The 23488-nt window shown below is 46.2% G+C and overlaps 1 protein-coding gene across 1 annotated transcript in view; it reads left to right on the top strand.

Annotated features, from left to right (window-relative positions):
* Positions 1-23488, top strand: part of LOC142765321 (uncharacterized) — a 172612-nt gene that overhangs the window by 124743 nt on the left and 24381 nt on the right. Inside the window, exons 7-9 of the mRNA XM_075866088.1 lie at positions 10476-10613; positions 15791-15905; positions 18986-19024. Coding sequence (XP_075722203.1) covers positions 10476-10613; positions 15791-15905; positions 18986-19024 — 292 coding nt within the window. The remainder of the gene's footprint in view (positions 1-10475; positions 10614-15790; positions 15906-18985; positions 19025-23488) is intronic.

Genomic DNA, 23488 nt, shown 5'->3' with positions numbered 1-23488 from the left:
AGCCGGCTGTAACCACTCATCACAACGTCATGAGCTCTGTGGTCACTGACAGCATAAAGAAACATACTATATTGCCTGCAGGCGTGTATCGGGGCTCGTAGTCGGTGCGGGGAGGCGGTGAGATAGAGTGAATTTCCAAGCTGGCGATTTACTGCCGGGCGACTGCTTGAATGAGAGGCAACGTAATTGGCGGAGAGGGGTCAGGGGACGTCGGTCCCACCTTAGCTGGAGCAGCCGCTTCAAGCTCCCGCCTGACGATTCGCGTCAATTTGTCACAGGTGTCTGGTGGTTGATATGTGTCGAGACACGAGGACGTCGCAGTGGTGTTCGGGAGGTGCTGGAACTGATGGGAGATGCGTCTGCTTTTAGCTTGTTGGAACCGGCGGCATTCTTGAATGATCGCATCAACAGATGACACATTGTTGAATACCAACAAGTTGAACGCATCGTCGGCGATACCATTTAGGATATGCGCAACTTTTTCAGGTTCAAACATACTTTCGTCACCTTGGCGGCATACTGAAAGGACAGCCTGAATATAATCGATGTAGGGCTCCGTGGAAGATTGTGCGCGAGTCGACAACTCATTTTTCGCAGTTTCACGACGACCAGAGAAGTTGCCGAAAAGCTCACGGATTTTTGCCTTGAAGCTGTCCCAGCTTGTTATGTCATTGTCGTGGTTATCAAACCAAACACGAGGGGTTCCGTCGAGATAAAAGATGACGTTTGTGAGCATGAGAGTGAGATCCCACCTGTAAGTGGCGCTAACGCGTTCGTAGAGGCGTAACCACTGGTCGACGTCGGAACCCTCTCTGCCCGAGAACACGTCGGGCTCTTTGAGCACGGGAAGCGTCACGAAAGTTGTTGCGGGTGCTGGGTTGACAGGTCGGGCAGAAGGGGGAGCGACCGGAGAGGATGTAGACGAGTCTTGAGTAGTCATGTTGTAAGCCGCGAGGGAGCGTCCGCTTCGGAGTTCCGTGACGAGGACGGGGATCGCACAACTCCACCAAATATGTTACGGGAAGGAGACTGACTCAGAGGGGTAGTCACCGATGTATTTTCAGCCGGTTAGGCGAGTAGCGCCAGGCACATAGATTAGCTTGCGCCAGTCTATCTGCTTTGTCTTCTTCAGCTCCATGCACTGGCACGTAGAATTATGAAGAGTGGCCACTGGAGCCTTTCCACGGCCCAGCAAGAAAAGGTCTGACCAACCATAATCACTCGTCACAACGTCACGAGCCTTGCGGTCAGTGACAGCACTGACAGCATCCAGCAAGAAGCATGGCTACTGTGTCACAGCACGAACGAAACAAATTCCAAGAATTAGACCAGTTATAACTACACGAACTATGATGTACGATGCCATGGAAGATATGACGCGATGGACGCGAGACGCCATGGCTAGTGTTGTAAGATTATAGGGGCTAGAAAACTGCACGGCGTTGCCAGTTAAGTGGCGCACATGCCACTTGCTCTAGAGTTGTACCGTTTATGGTAATAAAGTTAGCCATTTATTGTACGACTCATTTTGTTCTATTTTATTTCATTCACATTTATTCGCTGTAGCAACTGAACAAACACAATCGGTTTTTTGATGTTTCGAACCTTCTATGGGGCGCTTCAAAAACATAGGCGAGGAGGAAAGAGAAAGGTGTCGCTACCTTAGAAACTTATTTCATCTAGGGACCTTATTAGTGTGAGCAACGTAGCTCCCTCTAGTCTGTGTGCGGTGCCTATTCGAAAATTCCGAAGACTGTGACGCCACCCCCTGGCCACCATCGCATTTTTTTTTCAAAGAGTATTGGAGTAGCGGTGGGGCAGCGGCGCTCATAGTATGTGCGTGTACGTATTGGCGGGCGTTGGGCCATTACTAGAATGTTTCTGTTGTAGTTACCGGGCGCACATCCAGGATAGATCGTTGAATATACAATTCGCTGTGTAAGTTCTCTCCCCAGCTGGCCACTTTATTTCACATTGTCTGGGAGTGCGAAAACAATCCCAGTATACCGGCCAGTCATAATCCTACAATGGCCGACTGGGAGGCGACCCTGTCCAGCTCTGACCCAGTGCAGCAACAGTCCTTGGTCGACCAAGCTCGGACGGTGGCAATAGTCGATGGTCTTCAGGACTAGGAGGTCCAACCACTACAGTGGCTTAGTTATTATCAATAAATGTTTTATTCTGTCCCTACTGGGCACACAAGGCCGTTGCGCAGTCTCTGTTTGCGAAAGGGGGCGCTTTTCAGACACACCGAAGTAACAACTGAGACGCTTATTCACGTTCATCTGTACCTGTGAGTATGTTCCGTGCGTCATTTGTGCGTGAAAAACACGGGGCCCGTTTTGTTTTGCTTGCCATTTGGCGCGTGACCATCCTATTTGTTGCTATCGCGTTCATAGCTTCGCCTTTGCGGCAAAGCTGTGACTTTTTTCAAAAATGCGTAAAAATATTGGCATTGCGATAACTTAGCGAAATCTTACACGGGTAAGTATTCGCTCAAAACTGAGGACGTGAAAGGAAATATACTATGTCATAACACTATTCGGGGTTTCGCGTGTCTAATCGCATAATGATTGTGAGGCACTTCTTTAGTAGAAGGCAACGTGTATGGACATCACATGCTACAAGAAGCGATGTGTGTGCCATTTGGGGCCTCTTCACCATCAACGAGGCATCGTGTTCGAGTTTCTTAAGCGTCCAGGTGGCGCATAATATTCGACTGCAAAAAGAGTAGAGCCAACGCGAAGCTAAAAACCAACACTGCAGTGCAGGTGGCACGTGTGCTCAGCGACTCTGATACTCTCTGTGGGCGCCATATTGAACCACCCTGTGCGTCCCTATAGGCGACGTAACTTGCGAATTGTCATTAGTTACGATCAAATGACTTACGTCATTGAAATAATACGGCGTCATTTTCTTACATCAGCATCACGTAACTGAATGTTAAATCAGCTTCGATGTAGCAAAGCAGTTTGTGACCCAGGTTTTAGATGCTACTGCCACAAAGCAAGCATGTGTAGAGAGGGTGACTCTTGCCACTTGCGGCGATTGCCTGGCTGCGCAGCTTCAAGCTTGAAAGGTCGACGCCGGCACTAAACGTGATGTGCTCAGAGCAACGCACTGTGCATGAAAGAAAAAGAACTGTACATATTGTAACCATGTTCACTTTTTAATAAAGAATAAATGTATTTTGTATAATGAATGTTCTTTTAGCGTGATATAATTTTGTAAAGCAACAGCTGTTGTTATTTCACACGTTGTTTTGACTTTCACATGTCATCATCCTATTAGAAGAATGCTCACTCGCCAAAATCACTTTCTGTGTAAACTATTTTAATGGGGCTAGCTTGTACTCTCTGCACCGCCCGCAAGGCTCGACCGTACGTCGAGTGAGAACACTCTTTCGGCTCAATTATCTGCGATGTAGAGGATGCCGGGTGACGACGCTCCTTCGTCTGCTGCAGCATCCACCATTGCGATAAAGCCTTGCGTGGCCATCACCGGTGTGGTTATAGAATTTCCTAAAATTAACTAGAGGGGAGGTATTCTGTCGCTGCGATCGTTCAGCGACCATGGGGATGATGGGTAGTAGACACATTTGCCTAGTTTTCGTACTTGCGGGCAGCGAATCGTACTTGCGGCATCGTTTATTCCTGTGTTTCGGTTTTATTTTGAAAGAAAGATTCAATCCTTTTGAACTTTGTGACCCGATATGGAAAGGTAAGTCCACAAGAATTAGGTGGTGAATGGCAACCGCTGAACATTTGTGATTTTTGTTTCGTGGTAGAACAGCTCCAAGCCACACAAACACACAAGCAGCCAAAAGCAGGCCATAAGTACGAAGATTAGACAAAAAATTGGTGTGTTCTACCCATCATTCTCATTCTTGCTCAAGCGCCGTGTGTTGCAGCTCCCATAGACACTAGCGCCAGAGTTCTCTCTAGTGTATATTAGGAAACTCTATGGGTGTTGCGAGGGTTTGCGAAGCCAAGCGCGTTCGCTAATGGCGACGCCGCGTCTGCAACACCCACAAGGCACCATCCAAGGAAGCCGAACGTGATCATCAGCGGCGAATGACCAACGACACCGACGACGCGCTAGTCAAGACCGTTGAGCGCGGTCAAGAATGGACACGACGCGTGATCAGCAGCGACGAGATGCGAGGAAGGAAGCTGAGCTCGTTCAAGAGTGGAGACGGCGCACAGGCAATACCAACGATAAGCGAGTGAAGCCGCGTGCGTTCGAGAGTGACGTAAAACCAGCGAACCCTCGACCTCGTCCGCAACGTCGTCGTCTGCACCGCCTCAAAAGCGTAGCACACCTTATGCCGAGTCACCCGCCGTAGCGCACACCCGCAAGCACCGACCCACCAATCCGGAGGGGTCTCGCCACCGCAACGCCGATCACGCAGAGGCGTGGTGCGTGGCGACAGCCGCGACGCCGCCGGCAACGCACGGGCCGAAGTCCGCTTCAGACGCGGGTTCCTCAAACGTAGCTTCTGTCACAGCTGCCACTTGTGTGACCGTCTTTGGTTCGACAACAACCTGACACACGTCAGTTTTGTCTGCAACGGCAAGCAGCTGGAATCGGTGGCCAAAGTGATACGACGCGAATCGGGCGCCGACCCGTGCGCCTTCGCGGTTTGTGCCACTTGCAAGGAGTTGCTGACGTGCGGGTCTGCAGCCAAGTAGTTTCGCTACTAGACCACCCTGGTGGAGCCTCAGTAATTTCCCGTGTCAACTGGTTATGACTGCAGCCCGAGATGATGCACTGATCAAAGAATGAAGTGCATCCACACGTCCTACAGTGCATAGCGAGAAAAACCACCATCTTTCTTTTTACACTGTAAGAGTGCTCACGCAAGCGGTCATCAACACACCTACCAGTCTGCCCGACGTAAATCACGCCACACGACAGCAGGAACATGTAGACAACAGCTAGTGTGCTTAAACAAGCCTAATTACTTGCTTCTTTCCACAGGGGCTTGCACCTCCTTCTTGGGGTTCGTAATCTTACATAACGGCTTCGTTTGTCTGGAGCAGAGAACACCTCGCGGACATTTCTACTCAGGGCTATCGTTTTCGAATAGTATGAAATTCGATGTTAAAATATGGAATCACACTGGTTCTCGTAGCATTGGGCTCACCGTTGGTTGACACGGAAAACCAGTTGACACGGAAAATTATTGAGGCGAACGCTATCACTAAATGTGCGAAGCTGTGTGTAAGTACGCTGTCTGTGGCGTTCTCTCAAATAAAGCTCAATTTTTTGGAGCACGTGCAGTGAAGCATTCATATAGAATTGTTAGAGATCATATCTAAACTAGGTATGATTGATAATCTGCTATGCCACATGTTTATGGTTTTGTCATGTGTGTGGCGTCACGTGAAATGAGCTATATAATGTGTTGTAAGGGTACGCAATTAATAATTGTTGGAAGTTAGCGCTCACACTGTGTTCTCTCTTTCCTTTTTTTGGCTACATAGTATCTTTTCTTCACGCGCAAACTACGCTGCCCTAAAGCAATATTTTATCATGCACCAACTTCCCTGTCAGCAGTACTTCGCCGGCTGTGACGCACGGCAACGGTCAGTACGGAATCAAGGGACAGGTAGTGAACGAACTCTTTTCAAACGCTTTATTGGAACTTACACGAAACCCGACCGCCTCTTGTGTCTTTACGTTTGAAAGAAATGTTTATTCAATTAAACGCTATGCTGAGTTTCGCTTCAAACCGTTTTTCCAGCACTTTCATCGACACCCGTTTTCAACAAGTCGACGCCATGCGCACCGCTGCTGCTTCGCATCCCATCAGGGTTCCCTTCTGGGAGATGGCTCATAATTTTAGGGGTGAAGCTCCTTAAGCCGTCGGTTGTGCGTCCCCGATGTATGTAGTAGTACTTGTAGTTGTCGTAGTAGTAGGTAGCCACCCCTCGTTTAGTCCTTGGAATGTCCGCTGGATGGCAGTACTTCTGTGCTGTGTAATGAATACATATTGAAAAGATGCGATATGGCTGTACGTCGATTGATGACTAGATGTATGGACGGACAGACTCGCAGACCAACGGACTGACAGACAGGCAGACGGACGGACGGACGCGCGTACGAACGGACGCAAGCACGGACGGGCGTACGAATGAACGTAAGTATGAACGAACGCACATACGGAAAGACGCACGGATAGATGAAAGCACAGACGGACGGAGGCTTCGCCCCGCTGATCATCATTCACTCCGTGTATATGCTGGCATTTTCTTTAGCAGATCGCACTTGGTGCCTTTTCGATCTGTTTTGCTTATTTCAGGACGCGACAACCCGCCCTGAAATAAAGCTTACACTTCCTTTCCTATTTACTGTTGTCGTGGCTGGATCCTATCAGTTGTGAGGTTCGAGTTTTTTTTAAATTGTTTGTGCGACGTGTATAAAAATATTTACTTCAGTCACCGAATCAATTCATGAACGAATGATTGACTCAAACAATGTGAATCTTTATTTTCGCTTCTCCGTGGTCAGTTGCTTGATTCCTAATATTGATATTTATTAGGGTCTAACGTCCCAAAACCACCATATGATAATGAAAAATGCCAGTAGCTTGATTCCTTGCCGTAGCAGAGTATCAACGCTTGAAGCTTAAGTGTCTCGTTTTCCGCTGCTACGAGGCTCTTCAAGTCTATCCAAACAGGCTCTATTCGGTTCAGCTGATAGTTGACGGGATGTAGGCGCACAACGTGGTGACCAGTAGCCTCAGCGATGGAGTCCACACTTCATAAGTGCCACTGCAGATGGGTTTTCCAAGACCAGTCGACAAGCTAAGTTGACTAGCTTCGTGCTTAGACTGGACCACGCCGTCAAACACAACCTACTACGTGTATCACCGGTGTTGACCAGCATTTCATTAGTGGAAAAACTGGGGTAGCCTGACGTCAGAGGTCCGCTATTTGGCGCAGGTACCACTGGCGACTCCGGACAATGCGCGTCGCAGAAGGGTGCTCTGAGAGCGATTACTGTTCTTGGAGGCAAGCCTTCTCAGTATCCTCTGCATTCTCGCCGTGAACCTGGTCGGTAGCGTCTCATCCTCTCTCGAACTATGCACCACTTAGGCCACAGTAGGAATTCCGCAATCCCAAGAAAGGCGCGCACCCTCTTTGCAAGACGCTCAAGTAAAAATTGTCGAGCTTTTTCATCTGATTATGACCTTTCGCACAAGAATGATTTTTCGGTACTAGGTCAGTGCTGGCGTCAATTATCTTTATTTTCCACCAATGCATCGTGTGCTTGCTCACCTGGGTCGCTTTTCTCATGGCCATGGTTCTGCGGTTCTCTTGCTAAGTGCATTCACTCTTGCCCTGTCCTCGCCCTCGACGCCAAGACGCATTTTTGATGGAGACGAAAATACTGTAGGCCCATGGACTCTTATTTTGGTAATCAAAACTTCTGGAGCCCTCCACTACGGCGTCTCTAATAATCATATGCTGGTTTGGGACGTTAAACTCCACCCACACATTAATCAATGAATCCACGCCAAGCCTTTCAAAAACGTGTAAAGCTATCTGCTTTGGCAGCTTGAAAACACCGCGCACATTTGAAGGGTGCCTCACTGGTCACATAGCTTGAGAGGTATCTTGAAAAGACACAACCAACCCGGGTTACGCCTTTCTGAAAGGCAGTGCATCACCACTCACATGCCTCTGGAGAGATGTATTCATGCATGCTTTATATTTTAATTTCTCTAATGTGCCTTGAAGCAGTCAATCCTGAACAATAATTTTAGTTTCTGTTGGCGCAGCTTGCAGTACAAAACGGAACTGCTGAAATATTCCCGGGTCTGTTCGACGTGCCCCCCGCAGCTCCGATGGGACAGCAGAGCTCTACCCATGCACTTCCTCTTTCCCACACCTCGAACGAGGTAGCAGTCAGATGATCGGGGGGGGGGGGTAATTTCGCTGCCGTTCCATAGTATATAAAAGGACATGACGTAGCCACACTGTCAGCAACGTATTGAACCGACCGGAGTAAATGTGTTTGCATACCCATGGGCACGGGAACGAGTGTGTTTGGAGGCGGAGCCACGAGATTTCTTGTGGTTTCGTGAGTTTGTGATGCGGTCGTGGTATTGTTCGAAGAGGGATGTGATAGCGCTGAGCAATTTCGTGATAGAATATGAGGGGCTCGGCGATGATCTCAGAGTTCGTGATGCGGCCCACCACTCGGTTGACGTATTCTCGAGCTTCTCGGTGGGTGGTCTCGTTCACCAGATTTCCCGCGGGCGCCGGGACCCAGAAGATAGATATGGAAGTCGAGGCACTGAAGGAGCGATAAAGTATTGGGAGCAACGGTGCCGTGAGCGAAATGGGAGATAGCGATTTTAGAGCCGCTCAGGTTTGTAGTGAATCCGGAGGACACCACGAGAGGTGTGACACACTTCCTCGGGTTCGGTGTGGTGGAGGTACAGACAGAGTGACTACTCACAAGATTCCGTTGGTATTGACGGGGGTGCAAGTATTGATTACACTAAGTGCGTACGCGTTTGTTTGAGACGAATAGCGGGCCGCATCGACGTAAACTAAATCGGGTCATGAGGCGTAAGCGGCGTGTAAGACTTGGGCTCGTGCTCGACGCCTACCATCGTGGTGTCCAGTAAGCATGTTTTTTTGTAGTGGCTTGATGAAAAACGTCGACGTAAAGTCAAAGGCACAGAGGCCGGGTCTGCGCCCGATGGCAAAGCAGTGAGTCCTATGCGAGTCAGTATTCGTCACGTGGTCTTGTTGCCGCTAAAAAGTAAACTATCCCAAACTTAATCTGCGCTATGCGTGTACCAGCGACAATTATTGGCCCCTGTGTATTGAGTTGAGTGTTCCAATTTCAGTAGTTTTTTTCTATATTCAAACAATTACTCCTGTTCTTATTATTTATCCCTCAGTCACCGGTCTGGCATATGTGTATACCACACTAATCATACTGAATGTCTTTGAAAATGTTACATCTCCAAGTTATCACATTTTTCGAAAGATGCAAGTTGGTTGCACAGTGTATATGCTTATTTCCCCGTTTCGCTAAATTTATAGGGTAATAAACCACACATAAGAAGTCTAGTGAGCGTGTATTAGACAAATCGTCGAGCAAACGCTGATAAAATGGTGAGGGGACAAGACGGTGGGGTGAACACATGTGCTGAAGGCAACTTCTGAAACAAAGGACTTCATCTCACGAGCTGGTTGCAGCACTGCGAAAGCTAGGGGGTTCACAGCTGTGATATCCCGGCGCACTACAACATAATATACGCTCATTTAACAGGTAATTTTGTTGGTATGAGAACTACAATGAGTGCATTCGGGTGGGCTGCTAAAATTTGAAACTGTTCGTCTTCTCATTTTTTTAAGTCCATGTGTTGATAGTGTATTGCTTCCTTGCGAAAGCTTCCTGCACCAGATGCGCTTTTGCACTGCCTCCCAGCTCGGGAGGCGTTGCCAGCTTTCTGCGTCCTGTATGGTAATGTTTTCTCTTCGTGAATGAGAGATTGGACGCCGCAGAAGCCAACAGTTCTTTACCACGTCTGATGAGACATGAAGGGCTTTTTACTTCACATCAGCAGAAGAGGTGTAGAATGGCGGTGTCCAAATTGTGTCTATGTAACGTTTATCGATCGATACGAGTGAATGTTGCCATTTTTGTTCTTCATTTTGTCGATTAGGTTCATTCTACTTTTCCACCGAATGTCTGTTGCTTGTCTGTCTTGTAACCACTGTTCTACGACTTTTCACTCTAGTTCAGTCGATAGTTATAGTGCGAGAACAGAACGATGCCAGAGGGACAAAAAGGACACGAGTGCTACCAACTATCCCAAACTGCCCCACTTCCATTTGAGTGTTTTGTTTTATTTCTTTAAAGATGCTGACCGGAAATTCTCCGTCATACAGCAAGCGAAGAAACGGTTCCGGGAGTTTTTCCCCTTTCAACAGGCCATCGCGCCACCTGACTTATCCGAACTCCATGCGTTAGCATTATCCGGAAATACTTCCACTGTATACAAGGTGCTCCTTACGATTTATCGTTAGTATAAAGATGCGTGTTTACTATATACTTAACGTTTCTTTTTTACTAAAACTCCGTATATAATAATATTAATAATAATAATAATAATATTAACAATAATAATCTTTTCTTACCATATTATTACGCAACCTTACAATAGTGTTTTAGCGTAGTCTCAAATACGTTTAGCAAAGAAGCTCAGAGAGAAAGAGCCGAAGAGATCACACTCTGCAAGTCCGTATGATAAACCACCTTCTTATCGTAATCTGGAATTTTAGAGGACCGCTGTCAGAAGGCGCTGCAGAACTTTGAGACGTGGATACACAAAGCGCACAAGATTGAATTTAGACAAAAGAAAGATTAACGACTCATTCACTAGCGCGTCCCTATGTTAATAGGTTTAGTGTATAAATATCTGGCACACCCTGCTTTTTTTTTTGCAGATTTGGCGTCGACCTTGATGGTGAAGGTTTTGCTCGGAAGTGCTCCAACTCTGACGGGTTTCTTTTGGGGAAAGGAAACACCAATGTTCCATATTCTTTCTCACGTTGCACAAAAGCTCAAATAGCAGCTGTTCTAAGGTGAGAACACAATTTTAGGATAGGAAGAACTGACAAAAAATCATCCATTTTCAGACATAGATAAAGTGTGCTTACTCTTTGCGCATGTTGCATAGGCACACAACGATCGTTGAGTGGTTATCACAGGAACGTAGCTCTAACGCCTGCCATGCGCTCAAGTGTAAAAAGGAGTAACCCTATCGTTAGGCACATGATTTCAGGAAGAAAGGACCACTCATAATGGTGGTCTCTCAAGGAGCGCTTACTTGATACGGATCTAAATGGTCATAACATGCGACCTGCATTCATTTAGAGATGAAAATGGTGACATTGCTGAAACCCATTCGCAAACTCATTTCTTCAGCGAAGCGTTTATTGATTGATATGCAGGGTTGAACATCCCAAAACCATTCTATAGTTATGAGAGACGCCGTAGTGGGGGGCTCCGGAAGTTTCGAACCCCTTGTGTTTTTTAACGTGCACCCAAATCTGATCGCGCATGCCTACAACATTTTCGCCTCCATAAGAAATGCAGCCACCACAGCCGCGATTTGATCCCGCGACCTGAGGGTCAGAAGCCGAGTACCTTAGCCACTATACCTTCACGGCGGGGCTTCAGCAAAGTGTTCCAACACACTCCCACGAGCCGTGGTGCACTTGAATACCTCGACTCAAAATGCGCCACTGCTGACAAACAACCTTTTCATTGCGGCGGTGTAACAGTCAGTATTATTGTCACACACATATGGGTACCTGGTCATGTATACTTTTCGGCTTTATTACCTAAATGAATAAAAACCAAATTTACAAACGTTTTTTTACATTTATCAAAATTACTTCCTAATAATTTATCAAAATATGGCCAAAGAAGAGATAAAGGTCACGGGTACAGTTATATACGAGTAGACTGCCGTCTATTGGTTTATTTATAAGCCCTAAATCTTTAGCTTTTCATCAACTTTTTTTTCTACCAAATCACAATAATTTCATACTAAACCAAACATTTCCCATACTTTTCTTGGCACAATTGCTAGTTAGTTTTCATTACACTGTATGTAAAAAAGAAAGCTAGCTTAAATTAGGCTTCTTGACTTCGTTCACAGCGAGGGTCTCGTTCTAGCATATTTGATTCCTCGTGTACGATCATAAAAAAAACCACCATCTTCCGCTACTTCACCATCTCCCGATGCGAAGTAGCAGGTGCTAACGCTTTCACTGGCGGTGACGTTAACGCTGGCGCTGATCGCGCCGTTGCACAAGAGAAAAGCCATGGAAACGCAAAGCATGCAGTGATAGATTGGTATTTCCTACTGGAACATTTATTGGGCAGCGACAGACACGAGACTCCGGTTGGACCCAGCGACACGCAATCCGCTTTTAGTCAATGCGCATGCTGCTAATTTTTATTGTTCAACAACGCACTACCTTGGAGGTCACGATCCATTGCTTATATATACGGGGTAGCGAGCGAAATAGCAATGCGCAGTGAACGCCGCTGGCAGGAATGCTTAGAGCAGTGACAAGCGAGTGCAGGTTAGCAGACGCTCCCTGCGCAGGCGTTGCGAGGCGAAATGGGGTAGCCTAGGAGAGGAAAGAAGTTGCGCATGCGTAGTGTGAGTGCAAACGCTGACGCCGCGTGACATAGACACGAGCGATAGATGCAGCTAGAAGACGCCGCACTAAATGCCGCCAACAGGCGAAAGAAGAATGTTCCGACCTCACCACAGTGGCAACTCACGGTGCTCACTGACGCTTTCACGTTTAAATGCACATATATTCCCTACAAAGTGGACGGGGATATGACCGCCGCCGTATGCATACGGCTCAGCTGTAGAGCATCGGACGAGTTATCGGACGCGTAGCTGTGGCGTGACCTGCTTGGCACCACTCCAACACCTGCGGTGAGGGGAACTTGTTGTGGCGTGTTCGTATGGAAGCACGCACGCACGGCGACACGTGAGTCAAAGAGCTGCTACGTTCCTTGAATAGCTCTTAACGCAATCAGCAACTACATGCTACTTCTGGATTTTGTGGGTGTACTGATTCCGCATTCACCGCATACGCTCGTCTCACGAGAAATTGTTGCCGACCAACAGAAAAGACACAACGCGCATTGTGTTTCCCCTTCTACTATCTTTTGCCCCACCACGGTGGTCTAGTGGCAAAAGTACTCGGCGGATCACCCGTAGGTCGCTGGATGGAATCCCGGCTGCAGCGGATGCATTTTCAATGTAGGTGACATTGCTGTAGGCCCGTGTAGTCAGATTTAAGCACACAGTAAAGGACGCTTGGTGGTTGAAATTTCCGGATCATTCTACTACGGCGTCTCTCATAATCATATGGTGGTTTTAAGACCTTAAACCCCACATATCATCATCATTATTGCGTTTCCTTCTTATCAAGCCAAGGCGTTCAATCACTCCAACATGCTTCAAGTAGGCGACTGCATTCACCTAAGACCCCAATGCTTTGTTGAATTATTATTGATGAATGTTAGTCGTCGAGGTGGAGATGTGCGACTAAGCGTTAACGTAGATGCATCTTTGTTAAGCTCCGTTATAGCTGTCAAACAACAATAGGCTTTGCGTAAGCTCTCTTATACGATGCACATTAAAATGCTTCTTTCGGGACGTGTTTTACTTTCATGTTTTTCCGATTTATATGACGTTGAGATCAAGCGTTCTTCAAATTGTTTCTTCATATCTGCTCTCACAACCTTCACTATTTTAATGTCAGCAACACAGCGCATTTTCAGCTGTTGTCATTTCACCTGCCTTTGTTATTCAAATGCAGCAGCTAGTTACTTTTTAGTTGTCTGCTCACAATCCTTGCAATGCTATCTAGCGTATACAAAGTGCAAAATAACGAAAACGCCGACCAAGGTGAACTGCACAAAAGTTAAATATACGTTTCGGCTCCCCACACGGGAGCCTTGTTCTGAACAGTGGCTGTGAAAAAGGCTCCCGTATGGTGAGCCGAAACGTCTTTTAACTTCTGTGTAGTTCACCTTGGTCGGCGTTTTTGTTATTTTGCACTATGTTTCTCCCCGACCAGACGGCATTCCGTCGGACTCTTCACTACAAGCATATACAACATTTAACGTTTCCCATTTTGGTCCCGAATGGCACCACCCCATAATACCCGGACGGTACACATACAAAAGTGCTACCATGGTAAATGCTAACACAGCTGCAGAGCTAGCGCTGCATCGCCAACGCGGCGACAAGTTGCTTCTTCCGCTGTCATTTCGCCTATTCTTACAATGCCCTTTCTTCGCAAGAGAAGACATCTACGTGTTTTAAGAAGCAGTAATTTTGCTTTTTTGGTGTTTTTACAATAATCCAAGCGGAAAAGTCTATTTGTTTGCATGTCTAAAGTATTAATGAGACGTCTACGTGTTTTAAGTTGCAGTATTTTGCTTTTTAGGTGTTTTTTACAATGATCAAATTGGGAAACTCTATTTGTTTCCATGTCTAAAGTATTATAGATAACTAATGCACACGAGGATGCTCTTTCCATGGCTGCAATGGTGGCCGCTATTATGTTAGAGCACAGTGCGAAACCCTTTTTGTTCACAGATATTAGGGTTCAGCGTGTTCGAATTTGGGTGCACATTGAAAAAAACAAAGATGGTCTTCATTATTCGAAGCCCTCCACTATGATGACTCATATTCTGAGTCACTCTGGGACGCTGAATCCTATGAACGGAGCATGTAAGTTTACGTTACAGACACCAGATGTTTCAAATTCATAACATGATACAAGCTTCGTTCCCTCCTATTTCCACTTACCTCATAACCATATACGCAAATGAAAACATGAAAAAATAGTTAACTAATAATGTCACCTACATCGTACGTTCCACTGTATTAAGTTGGCTCACGCCGAAGGACACTGCCCCACCCATGACTGAAATATTTTGACTTTTTTACACGTTATTATTTATTATCCTAATGATAACACCCTTGTGAGGTTGTATGGGCACTCAACATCGTTCGTTATTTCATTATGTACGCATTTGGAGAGTGACTTGGCGACCTGTAAGGCACCTTTGAAAAAACTGAAGCGCTAACTACATGCACTTGATTTCCCAGCAACAGCGACAAGTGGCAGCGACAAACTTGCTCCGTTGCACCATCGGGCCACGACGGCTGCACTGCATGTCGGAGACAAAGCGTCACTGTTGCTTGAGTGAAACCTGTCGCGTGCATATCCATAAATTACGAATAAAAGTTGAAAATTTAGTCGATCACAATATTCTAAGATTAATACCGTCTTGCGTGGCATAAGGAAGCCACAAAATCATTTCATGACCTCTTTTTTTCGCAATCTTTGTTTGAGATGCGACAGGCTGCCCAGAAGCGTATGCTACGACTGCTGCGACACACTTCGCATAAAAATTTCGCACTGTATCAATCGACCAAATTGTCACAAGCTGCCATCTAGACATCAAATGAAACCTTCCATAACGACATTTGCGAGAAAATACGGCCGCTCTCTCACTCTCCGCGGGAGATGAGAATGCAGAAAAGGTAGTCGATACCTTACATCGCTTGAAGTACGCGCGCATAACAAGCATCGAGAGCAAAGTGTAAGCGAAGCGAGGATCATGGGTGCAGCCATGTTGCCGGAAATAGTTCCGCTGACTTCCGGGTGACAAGAGATTTTTTTTCTAGTTTTCTGGAGACGCGCGACGCGACCAGCAGCGGCGAAAGATGGGCCTCCGCGACAGCAAATGTTGTGACTCGCCGCTGCCCCTTGTCGCTGTCGTGAGGAAATCGCATGAATGCGGATAGGGCTGAACACGTAGCTATCAACTTGGATTCTTGTTACCTTATCTCTTTTAATATGGATAATATATAATGAATTCTACTTATTGCACTGGACATACAGCAGTTAGGCAAAATTGTGGTTTCCTTGTGCCACTACACAATACTGCCGAGTATACTCACGGTCTCCTCATCGTAATTATGAATTGCGCTTGTCACTATAGGGCAAATCAATATATAACACATGAACAAGTGCGCGCCTGCAGAGGATACACGTTTCGCTAACTAGATCTGTTGGTATAGAGCATTTCGCTAAGAAAAGTATGTGTTTTAGTGTTGTCTTAGCGCAAGATATGCAGCACCAGTATTCTTCGTACTTGATCGGTGACCTTGCTAAAAAAGTTGTGTACGTTTTTTTTTTCATTCCAGTCGTTTGTCGTGTATCAGGAGACAAATGAAAAATAAGGCATCGAAAGATCTTCCTATGCCTCAAAAAATAGGAAGATCTGATTACTGTGCAGCCATTGACGCCGTAAACTGTGATGTAAGCTTCTGTCTCCTTCTGCCTAGTCAGAGTTTGTCATTTTTCCTGCGACACCCACATTTCTTTACTTGGTAGTATTAAGAAACAAATAAGTTGGCCTTTATGGTTAAGAGAGGTATTTTGTAATCGGTCAAAGATACTTTTCTAGTGACTGCGATCTTTTTTTTATAAGGGCTTGCAATTATACGATTAAAGCTCAGGCTCCCTTGGCACCGACTGCAGATACCGACGCAGGAACTTGGTCAATAGTCATGCTTGATTAGGCATATAAGGCTTTTGTTTTGATAAAGACCTTTTTTCTGCCTACCGAATAACAAATGTTTCTTATAAAAATATGCTTTTAGATACTCTATTACAATTGTTGAATGTTGTGAACGACGATAATTGCCAGTATCATCATTAGGATAAGGTCAGAGTGCACCGCAATAACAAGAAGGTCCGTTATACTGGCTATTCGTAAACTTCCTGCGACTCATTCGACAGCTGTGATAGTGTCTGACTCGTATTTCGTGTGTTCATTCTTATCATCGTCGTCGACATCAGCAGTACTAGAGACTTTTAAATCATTAATCCCAGCAAACATTCGTCTAGTGCGAATGATATGGGTGCCAGGCCATCGTAGTATATTTATAAACGAGATGGCTGACACACTTGCGCGAACATCTCTTGATCTTCCGATTGTGCCAATCATGCCTCCTACAGCTTATGTAACAGCAGCGAGGTTTAGAAAACTTTCCCTTCTTGAAGACTCATCAAAAAACATGATACCGAATCCAGAATTCTCGCACCTACACTTAACATGGAATAATAAATGGTGTCCCACGCGTAAATTGGAAGTCTTAATAACAAAATTACGTTGCCGTGTACCACCTCTTCAATTCTACTTGAACAGGTCTGGTCTGGTGCCATCCCCTCTGTGATCAAGCTGTAACGAATCTGAACATATCGACCATTTTCTTATCACATGTCACCGATTCTAAATTCAAAGAAAAAGCTGCTTCAAAATTTTATTCAGAAATTAGGACTATCACTTAGTACTCCCAATATTTTGTCTTTTGGGGCCACTTCATTGGGACACAGCGCCAGGAACATCTGCGGGGCTCTCTGCGAATTCCTATATAACACAAGAACATTACCTTGCTGAGTCAGCGATCAGCTCTCAAATTTTACTAGCCACACTACCACTTATTATTTAGCTGATGAACTGCAATGATTCATCTTTCAGGAGTATTTCATATAACGATTCCACCTCAGATATTCAAAAAATTCTACTATTTCCCCCCCCCCCTTTTTCTGTTTTTTGACATTGCGTCAAATTAATTTCACCATCTAAACACAGTAATCATATTCCCCTAATCTAGAAAATCTATAGGTATTGACTTGCATTAACTACCGGCTTCTTGGCCAATCCTCCTTAGTGGGTAAGAGCCACAAAAGAAAGGAGCAAGCAAGCAAACAAGAAGGTAGACGGTGGGCTTTGCCATGCGGACGGTGGCTCATCCTTTTCTCAACAATAATGACCTTGTTTTCCGCATATATTTCAATACTTCATACAGTTATTCATTTGTTTGTTTACTATTCTATTGAAGTAAACTAGTCTAAAAGCATCTAATGGCCTTGGGTGTGTGAAGGCCTGTACCAAATGCAGCTCAACCATGCAGAAATATTTTGTGTGTTTGTTTGTTTCTTTGTTTTACTCGCCTATTTCTTCGCGGCGTTGACCTCACGTGACAGAGGCACTGCAGTGGACAGGTGGACAGTTTTTCGGCGTAGTCGGCATACAAACGCTCCCGCATTTAAAATAACCAGAGCTCGATATCACCAAGTCGGACCCAATTCGGAAAACTCTCGCACCATCGCTTCCTATAACTGCATTGACAGGTGCCCAAAAAACTGCTTATGAAGCTGCAATTCATTCACATAAGCCTTCTAAAGCCGTCTGCTTTGAAGTTGGTCACTCGCAGTATGCTCCTAGCGAAAATTAGGCAGGTTGTCACCAAGCTGCCAACTTCGTGGTGATGGCGTTCGACGCCAAAAATAAATGCACTTCAGGAGCTCAAATCCGCAAAGAGTGGACGTGTCAAACCGACGTTTTGACAAGCGCATTTTATTCCTCAAGGCTCGTACAGAGCTCTGCAGTAGCCTTGCGGAAGACAAGTCCGCTTGTACAGAATTCTGTACAGAATCCTCAATGCTAGTACAAATCTCCTGCTATATATATAGCCTTGAGGAAGACTAGTCCACTTGTACAGAGTTCTGCGCTAGCTCCATGGCTAGCGCTGCTGAGGAAGACAAGTCCACTTGTACAGAAGTCTCAAGGCAAGCACACAACTCAGTATTGACCTTGAGGAAGACAAGTTCGCTTGTCGAAACGTCGGCTTGACACAACCCCTGTTCATGAATATTTTTATCGCAAGATACTATCTTCCCTTTGTTGCCGTCTTTTGATTCAGGAACTTGAGCAAATATTGCAGTCACCGCCGATATCATCCCTCTCGGATGAAGGCGCACATAAAAATCACTTCTGAACCATTAGGTAGGCTTCACAGTCGTGTTTAATCGGGGTTACACTATAGTGGCCAAAACAGCAGATCAGGTTGTGTAAACATTTCTTTCATTATTTTCTTCACGTGGCAATTTATAATGATTGACTCACTGATACGAAAACTTATGTAGATCAAATATATTGCGCAACTATAAGGTCACGTAACTTTTGATAGTGTTGCTAGTATTACGGTCGCTAATTTTATTACACGTGCCAATCGTGCCAATTAGTGCTCAATCGTGCCAATTAGTGCTCAATCGTTTATATGGTAGCCTTGCACAGTTCAGCTGTCAAGAAAAAGCATATTTTTCGGCTTCTGTGAGATGTCACCAAGCTTAGAGGCAGCAGTGGCTCAATAATTATTTATGTTGCATAATATATTTATTGACCAAATGAAGGTTTAGGGATTAGCTGATGACCAGTTGTTCAGTACATACATGTCTTACTGCGGCAGTTTTAGTTGCACTGTGGGTGCTGCAACGTTGTCTTAAATATCGAGCGTTCTTGCGCCTTATCGTCTCATTTTTGTCCGTAGGATGATGGCATGGAAAATATTGAGCACCTTGGGACCAAGGTAAGTACGAGTATGTGCTATTGGCGGCTACGTGTGTTTTGTGGTGGTATTCACTAGTTAAAGTGAGGAAACGGCTACACAAATAGGCATGCGACAGGTAAATCTACAGTTATTTATTAACAGTTCAGGTCACCCAGTCACTTTCATCTTCCCGACATTTTTTTTATTTGTTAGCATAAGTTGAATATTTAGCGACAGTCGCCAGGCTGTCGCTAAATTTGAGGCTGCTGCTGTTATCGCCATTACTCATCAGACTTACGCGTACTAGCAGGCGGGGGCACCTCTCTCTTGGCGGATCGCGTGTGGTCATGGGGATGTAAAAAACGGCGATAATGCAGACACTTGTAGCGAGCAGCACTGTTGCGAAATTGCCACTCAATAATTCGAGTGATAGAACCATTCTTCCACATTTTTGCCACATCGGAATGGGATTTGAATGAAATGGGGACAGTTCTTGGAGTAATAGAAAAGAAACAGAGTTAAAAGCACATTTTGCACGGAATGGAATGGGAATGGAGTCACCTCCTTTTCCGTAATTAGGTCACGTGTTCATCTACGTGCTGTTTTTCAAAGTTCTAACCGCAATGAACCAGAGCCTGGAATTTAACATTAAATTGGTATTTTTAAAATTGCTTGGCTGCATACAAGCATGGCACACCTGTAATAGACGCGCCTACTACAACTCGGTCCTTGTATCTACTGCGTTCCCACGAAGCTTGTCTCCAGCAGCATTCTCTCCCCCCCCCCCTTTTTTTTCGCCTTGTGATTTTTTCTCCTCGGTGGTGCCCCAGTCGCCTGCTGCCTCCCCACCCATCGCTTCTTAGCGCTATGTCACTTCGTAAATTCGGACACATCATCGGACACATAGTCGAAAAACGCATTTCAAAGTTGTGATGCGTAACAATGCTGGTGCGATGCTTTTTTTTTTTGCTGCAAGCTTTCGTATACCAGATTGCGCGCCTTCAAAACTCATGCTCCCGACCTCTCCCTCTGCAATACTGTCGCCCATCTTTAAACACATATGCGCCTTCACCCGAAACTCTGTCAGCAGTCTCGCCTAAGTCAGCGCAGCACACAGTCGCACGCGATAAGTTTGATGCGTTCCCCTCCGTACCGACAGAGGGAGAGAACAAACTTCTCAAAGCATTGATTCGGAAAACCTCCCAACGCAGAAAAGCCCACGTAACCACAGCCACGGCGGCGCCTCGCCGAGTCCCGACGCGACGATTCGCGCCGAAGAAAATCAATGTCCGCTCTGTTTGATGGTGGTGGTTTTTGGCTTTTGTGGTTCGCTCTGCCCGTGTGGCGCCGCCGCTGCCAGCACGCTTGTTGGCGGCTAAAGAAGCACTACCATAATTCACTACCCCACAGGCTCTTGCATCTAGTGGTTCACGCTCGAGCAGCTCATGTTTGGGAAGCGTCACACATAGTTCTGTACACGGCACTTGTTTATTCTCATTCTTTCTTTTTTAACTAACCGTTTGAAAAGTCACCCATTCACCATTTGGGTTTCAAAACCAAACGGTGAAGCACCCATTTGGCGCATAACATTTCATGGCAGAAATTCAATGAATGGAATAAAAATAAAACTTTTTTAAGGGAAAAGCTCTTTAAGGCGTGGGTCTGCCCATTCCTTGTATGTATGTAGTAGTACTTAGCCACCGGTAGACACATACCCACTCTGGAGCTCGTATATGCCACGGGAGATGCGAGATGGGAGATAGCGGTACTTGAAGTGTCACTAGATGGACGCACGGACGGACGGACAGACAGACAACAGACGGATGGACGGATGAACGCACGGAGAGACAGACAGACAGATCGATAGACAGACTCATGGACAGACGTATGGACAGATGGACGGATGCATGTATGGATGCACGGATAGTCGCGTGGACGGACGGAAGCAAGAACGAGCAGGCGTATGGAAGCACGGACGGACTGACAGACACTTCGCCCAACTCATCATCATTCACTCCATGGATATGCAGTGATAATTTTGTACATTGTACTGCTTGAGACCTTTATTGCAGCATTTAAAAATCACGAGGACGCTAAAGCACTTTGTCTGACGTAATCCTGCTGATCAAAAAACTATACTCGGCGACTTTCTCAAGCAGCACAGCCAAGGCTATGCAGCCCAAGCATGCCCTTTTTAACCATGCTTCTGCATGTATTCCACGAGCGCTAGCTTTTGTATATTGCGTAGCACGATGAAAATTACAAAAAGAGATGATGTAAATATTGTGTTGAAGATTATTTGAGATATTATTAGCAACCTTCAATCGTGCATATTTTTCACTCTTTGCTGTTTTTAGTTTTCTGGTGTAGCAATTCACAGCAAGTTCACATAGAAGCTTGCGAGTAAGCATGAGTGCGTATTCATTAGGTGATCTGCATTCATCGAGCAGGGAGAAACAGATGACAGTGCTGCATCGTGGAACATCTTGTTTACCGCACATGTACACAGAGTTGTGTCCGAGCGATACCACCAGCGAAAGTAGGGCTTCAAACTGACACCGGTGACATTCCAGTCTTCAGCAACAGCAGCTGCTTGGAAGAAAAAGTGCGATTGGGAACTGTACTTAAGAGCAATGACCATTTTCCTGAATTGCATTGAATACGTGTTCGGCATTTTGACTACCTAAGATGATTGATACGATCACGCTGAAGATCGCTTACTGTAACATTGTTGCAGTTGGCGTGTACGGAGGAAGTCAATCTTTGCGGTTGGCCTGGGTAACAGTCGCGTGCTTGTATATTACCCTGCTGACTGTGCAAAAAAGATTGCCCGCAGCTTCCCTCAGGGGAACACTGAGGAGGATGCGGAGCATATAATTGGTTAACGGGGTGTTAAAGTGCGACTTACTTGGGTCGATGGCTAAATTGGTTAACGTGGTTGTGAAATGGGGTGTTAAATTGCGACTTACTTGGGTCGATGGCTAAATTGGTTAACGTGGTTGTAGGAGGGGGTGTTAAATGAGTGAACACGTACACACGTATGCGAAAGGGCGGTGCTGGACTAAGGGACGTCGATCTTTGTGTTTGTGGATTCGTTGGCATTCATTTCACCGCGACCTTGGACGTCGACGCGCCGTACAAACCAACCGACGAGCGGCAACTGAGCGAGCGAGCGCCGACCTTGAGTATATATACAGCGTGACGGCGCATGCACTGTCAGCTGTTGAATGTTCTCGAAGCGCGACGGCGCATGCGTGTCCACTGGAGAATCAGGAGAATTGTAGAATGTTCTCGAAGGGGAGAAGCGCGCGCGGCACAGATGGTGGGTGACGGTGCATGCGCGCGTAAGCTGTCGAATGTTCGAGAAGGGGGAGAAGCGCAACGGCGCATGCGCGCGCGTCAGCTGCCGATGTTCTCGAAGCGCGACGGCGCATGCGCGCGCGTCAGCTGCCGATGTTCTCGAAGCGTGACGGCGCATGCGCGCTACATTATACAGCTAGCGAATGTTCGTGAAGAGGAGAAGCGCACGCGGTGTGTAGAGGAGGAAGGGTGCACAGATGGTGGAGGAGTGAAGCGCGCGCGGTGTGTAGAGGATGAAGGGATGTACAGATGGTGGAAGAAGGAGGAGGAAGCTTGCGGACGGCGCCGCACTACAAGCCTCGAGTATTAGATGCTCCGCATCTAAAACAACGTTCTTGGCCGAGTGAAGATTTCGTTTCACCAATTCGGATTTACGACAGTCAGACGCTCGTTGATGACCGATTGATGCTAAAATTTCTTCTTCCCATCTTTGCCCTGGCGTACCCTAAAAGTACCGTGAGCGTCTCCAGAAACTCATTGTGTCTCTAAAGAAAAGAATGCAACAATGCCGACCATGTATGCACTAAAATTAAGGAAATGGTTACTTGGCTTTGCGTCGTTCCAATCACCCAGTACCTTCTCAGCTGCACCTTTTACAGCGAAAGCTGTTATGACATCACTTTTCGGGTCATGCGCAGTTGTTGTTGTCCGCCACCGCCGCCGCCTCTGGTGTCCGGAGCCACATCGAGCGAAAAAGCCTTGCATTAATGGCAAAGTGGGGCTTGAACCTGGGTCCACTGGGTGCCAGCCAAATATTCTACCACTGAGTTAAGCCGGTGCTTGTAACTTGTTATCAAACTTGCCTTAGGCAGGCATGACCTAGCACCAATGGCAAAGTGGGGCTCAAGCCCGGTTTCACTGGGTGTTAGCACAATATTATACCACTGGGCTACCCGGTGATTGTGATTTCTAGTCAAACTTTCCTTAGGCAGGCTTGTTGTTGGGAAAACAATCGCGTCAATGCGACTTATGAAGCGTTTTACAAGAGCGAAAGAACAACCAGTCGTCGCACAATGCGATCACCGTAACGAGTAGGCCGTTCACTGCTCTAAAACATCACAAAAGATTGTTCTTGTTCCCCTATTACCTGTGGCACATACCCACTTCAGCCATATCCCTTCATCGTCGTCACCCACTGCATGG

The sequence above is a fragment of the Rhipicephalus microplus genome, chromosome 6 (assembly GCF_043290135.1).
Source record: "Rhipicephalus microplus isolate Deutch F79 chromosome 6, USDA_Rmic, whole genome shotgun sequence".
Lineage (NCBI taxonomy): Eukaryota > Metazoa > Arthropoda > Arachnida > Ixodida > Ixodidae > Rhipicephalus > Rhipicephalus microplus.
Note: the sequence above shows the minus strand (reverse complement) of the source record. Positions and strands in the feature narration are given on the sequence as shown.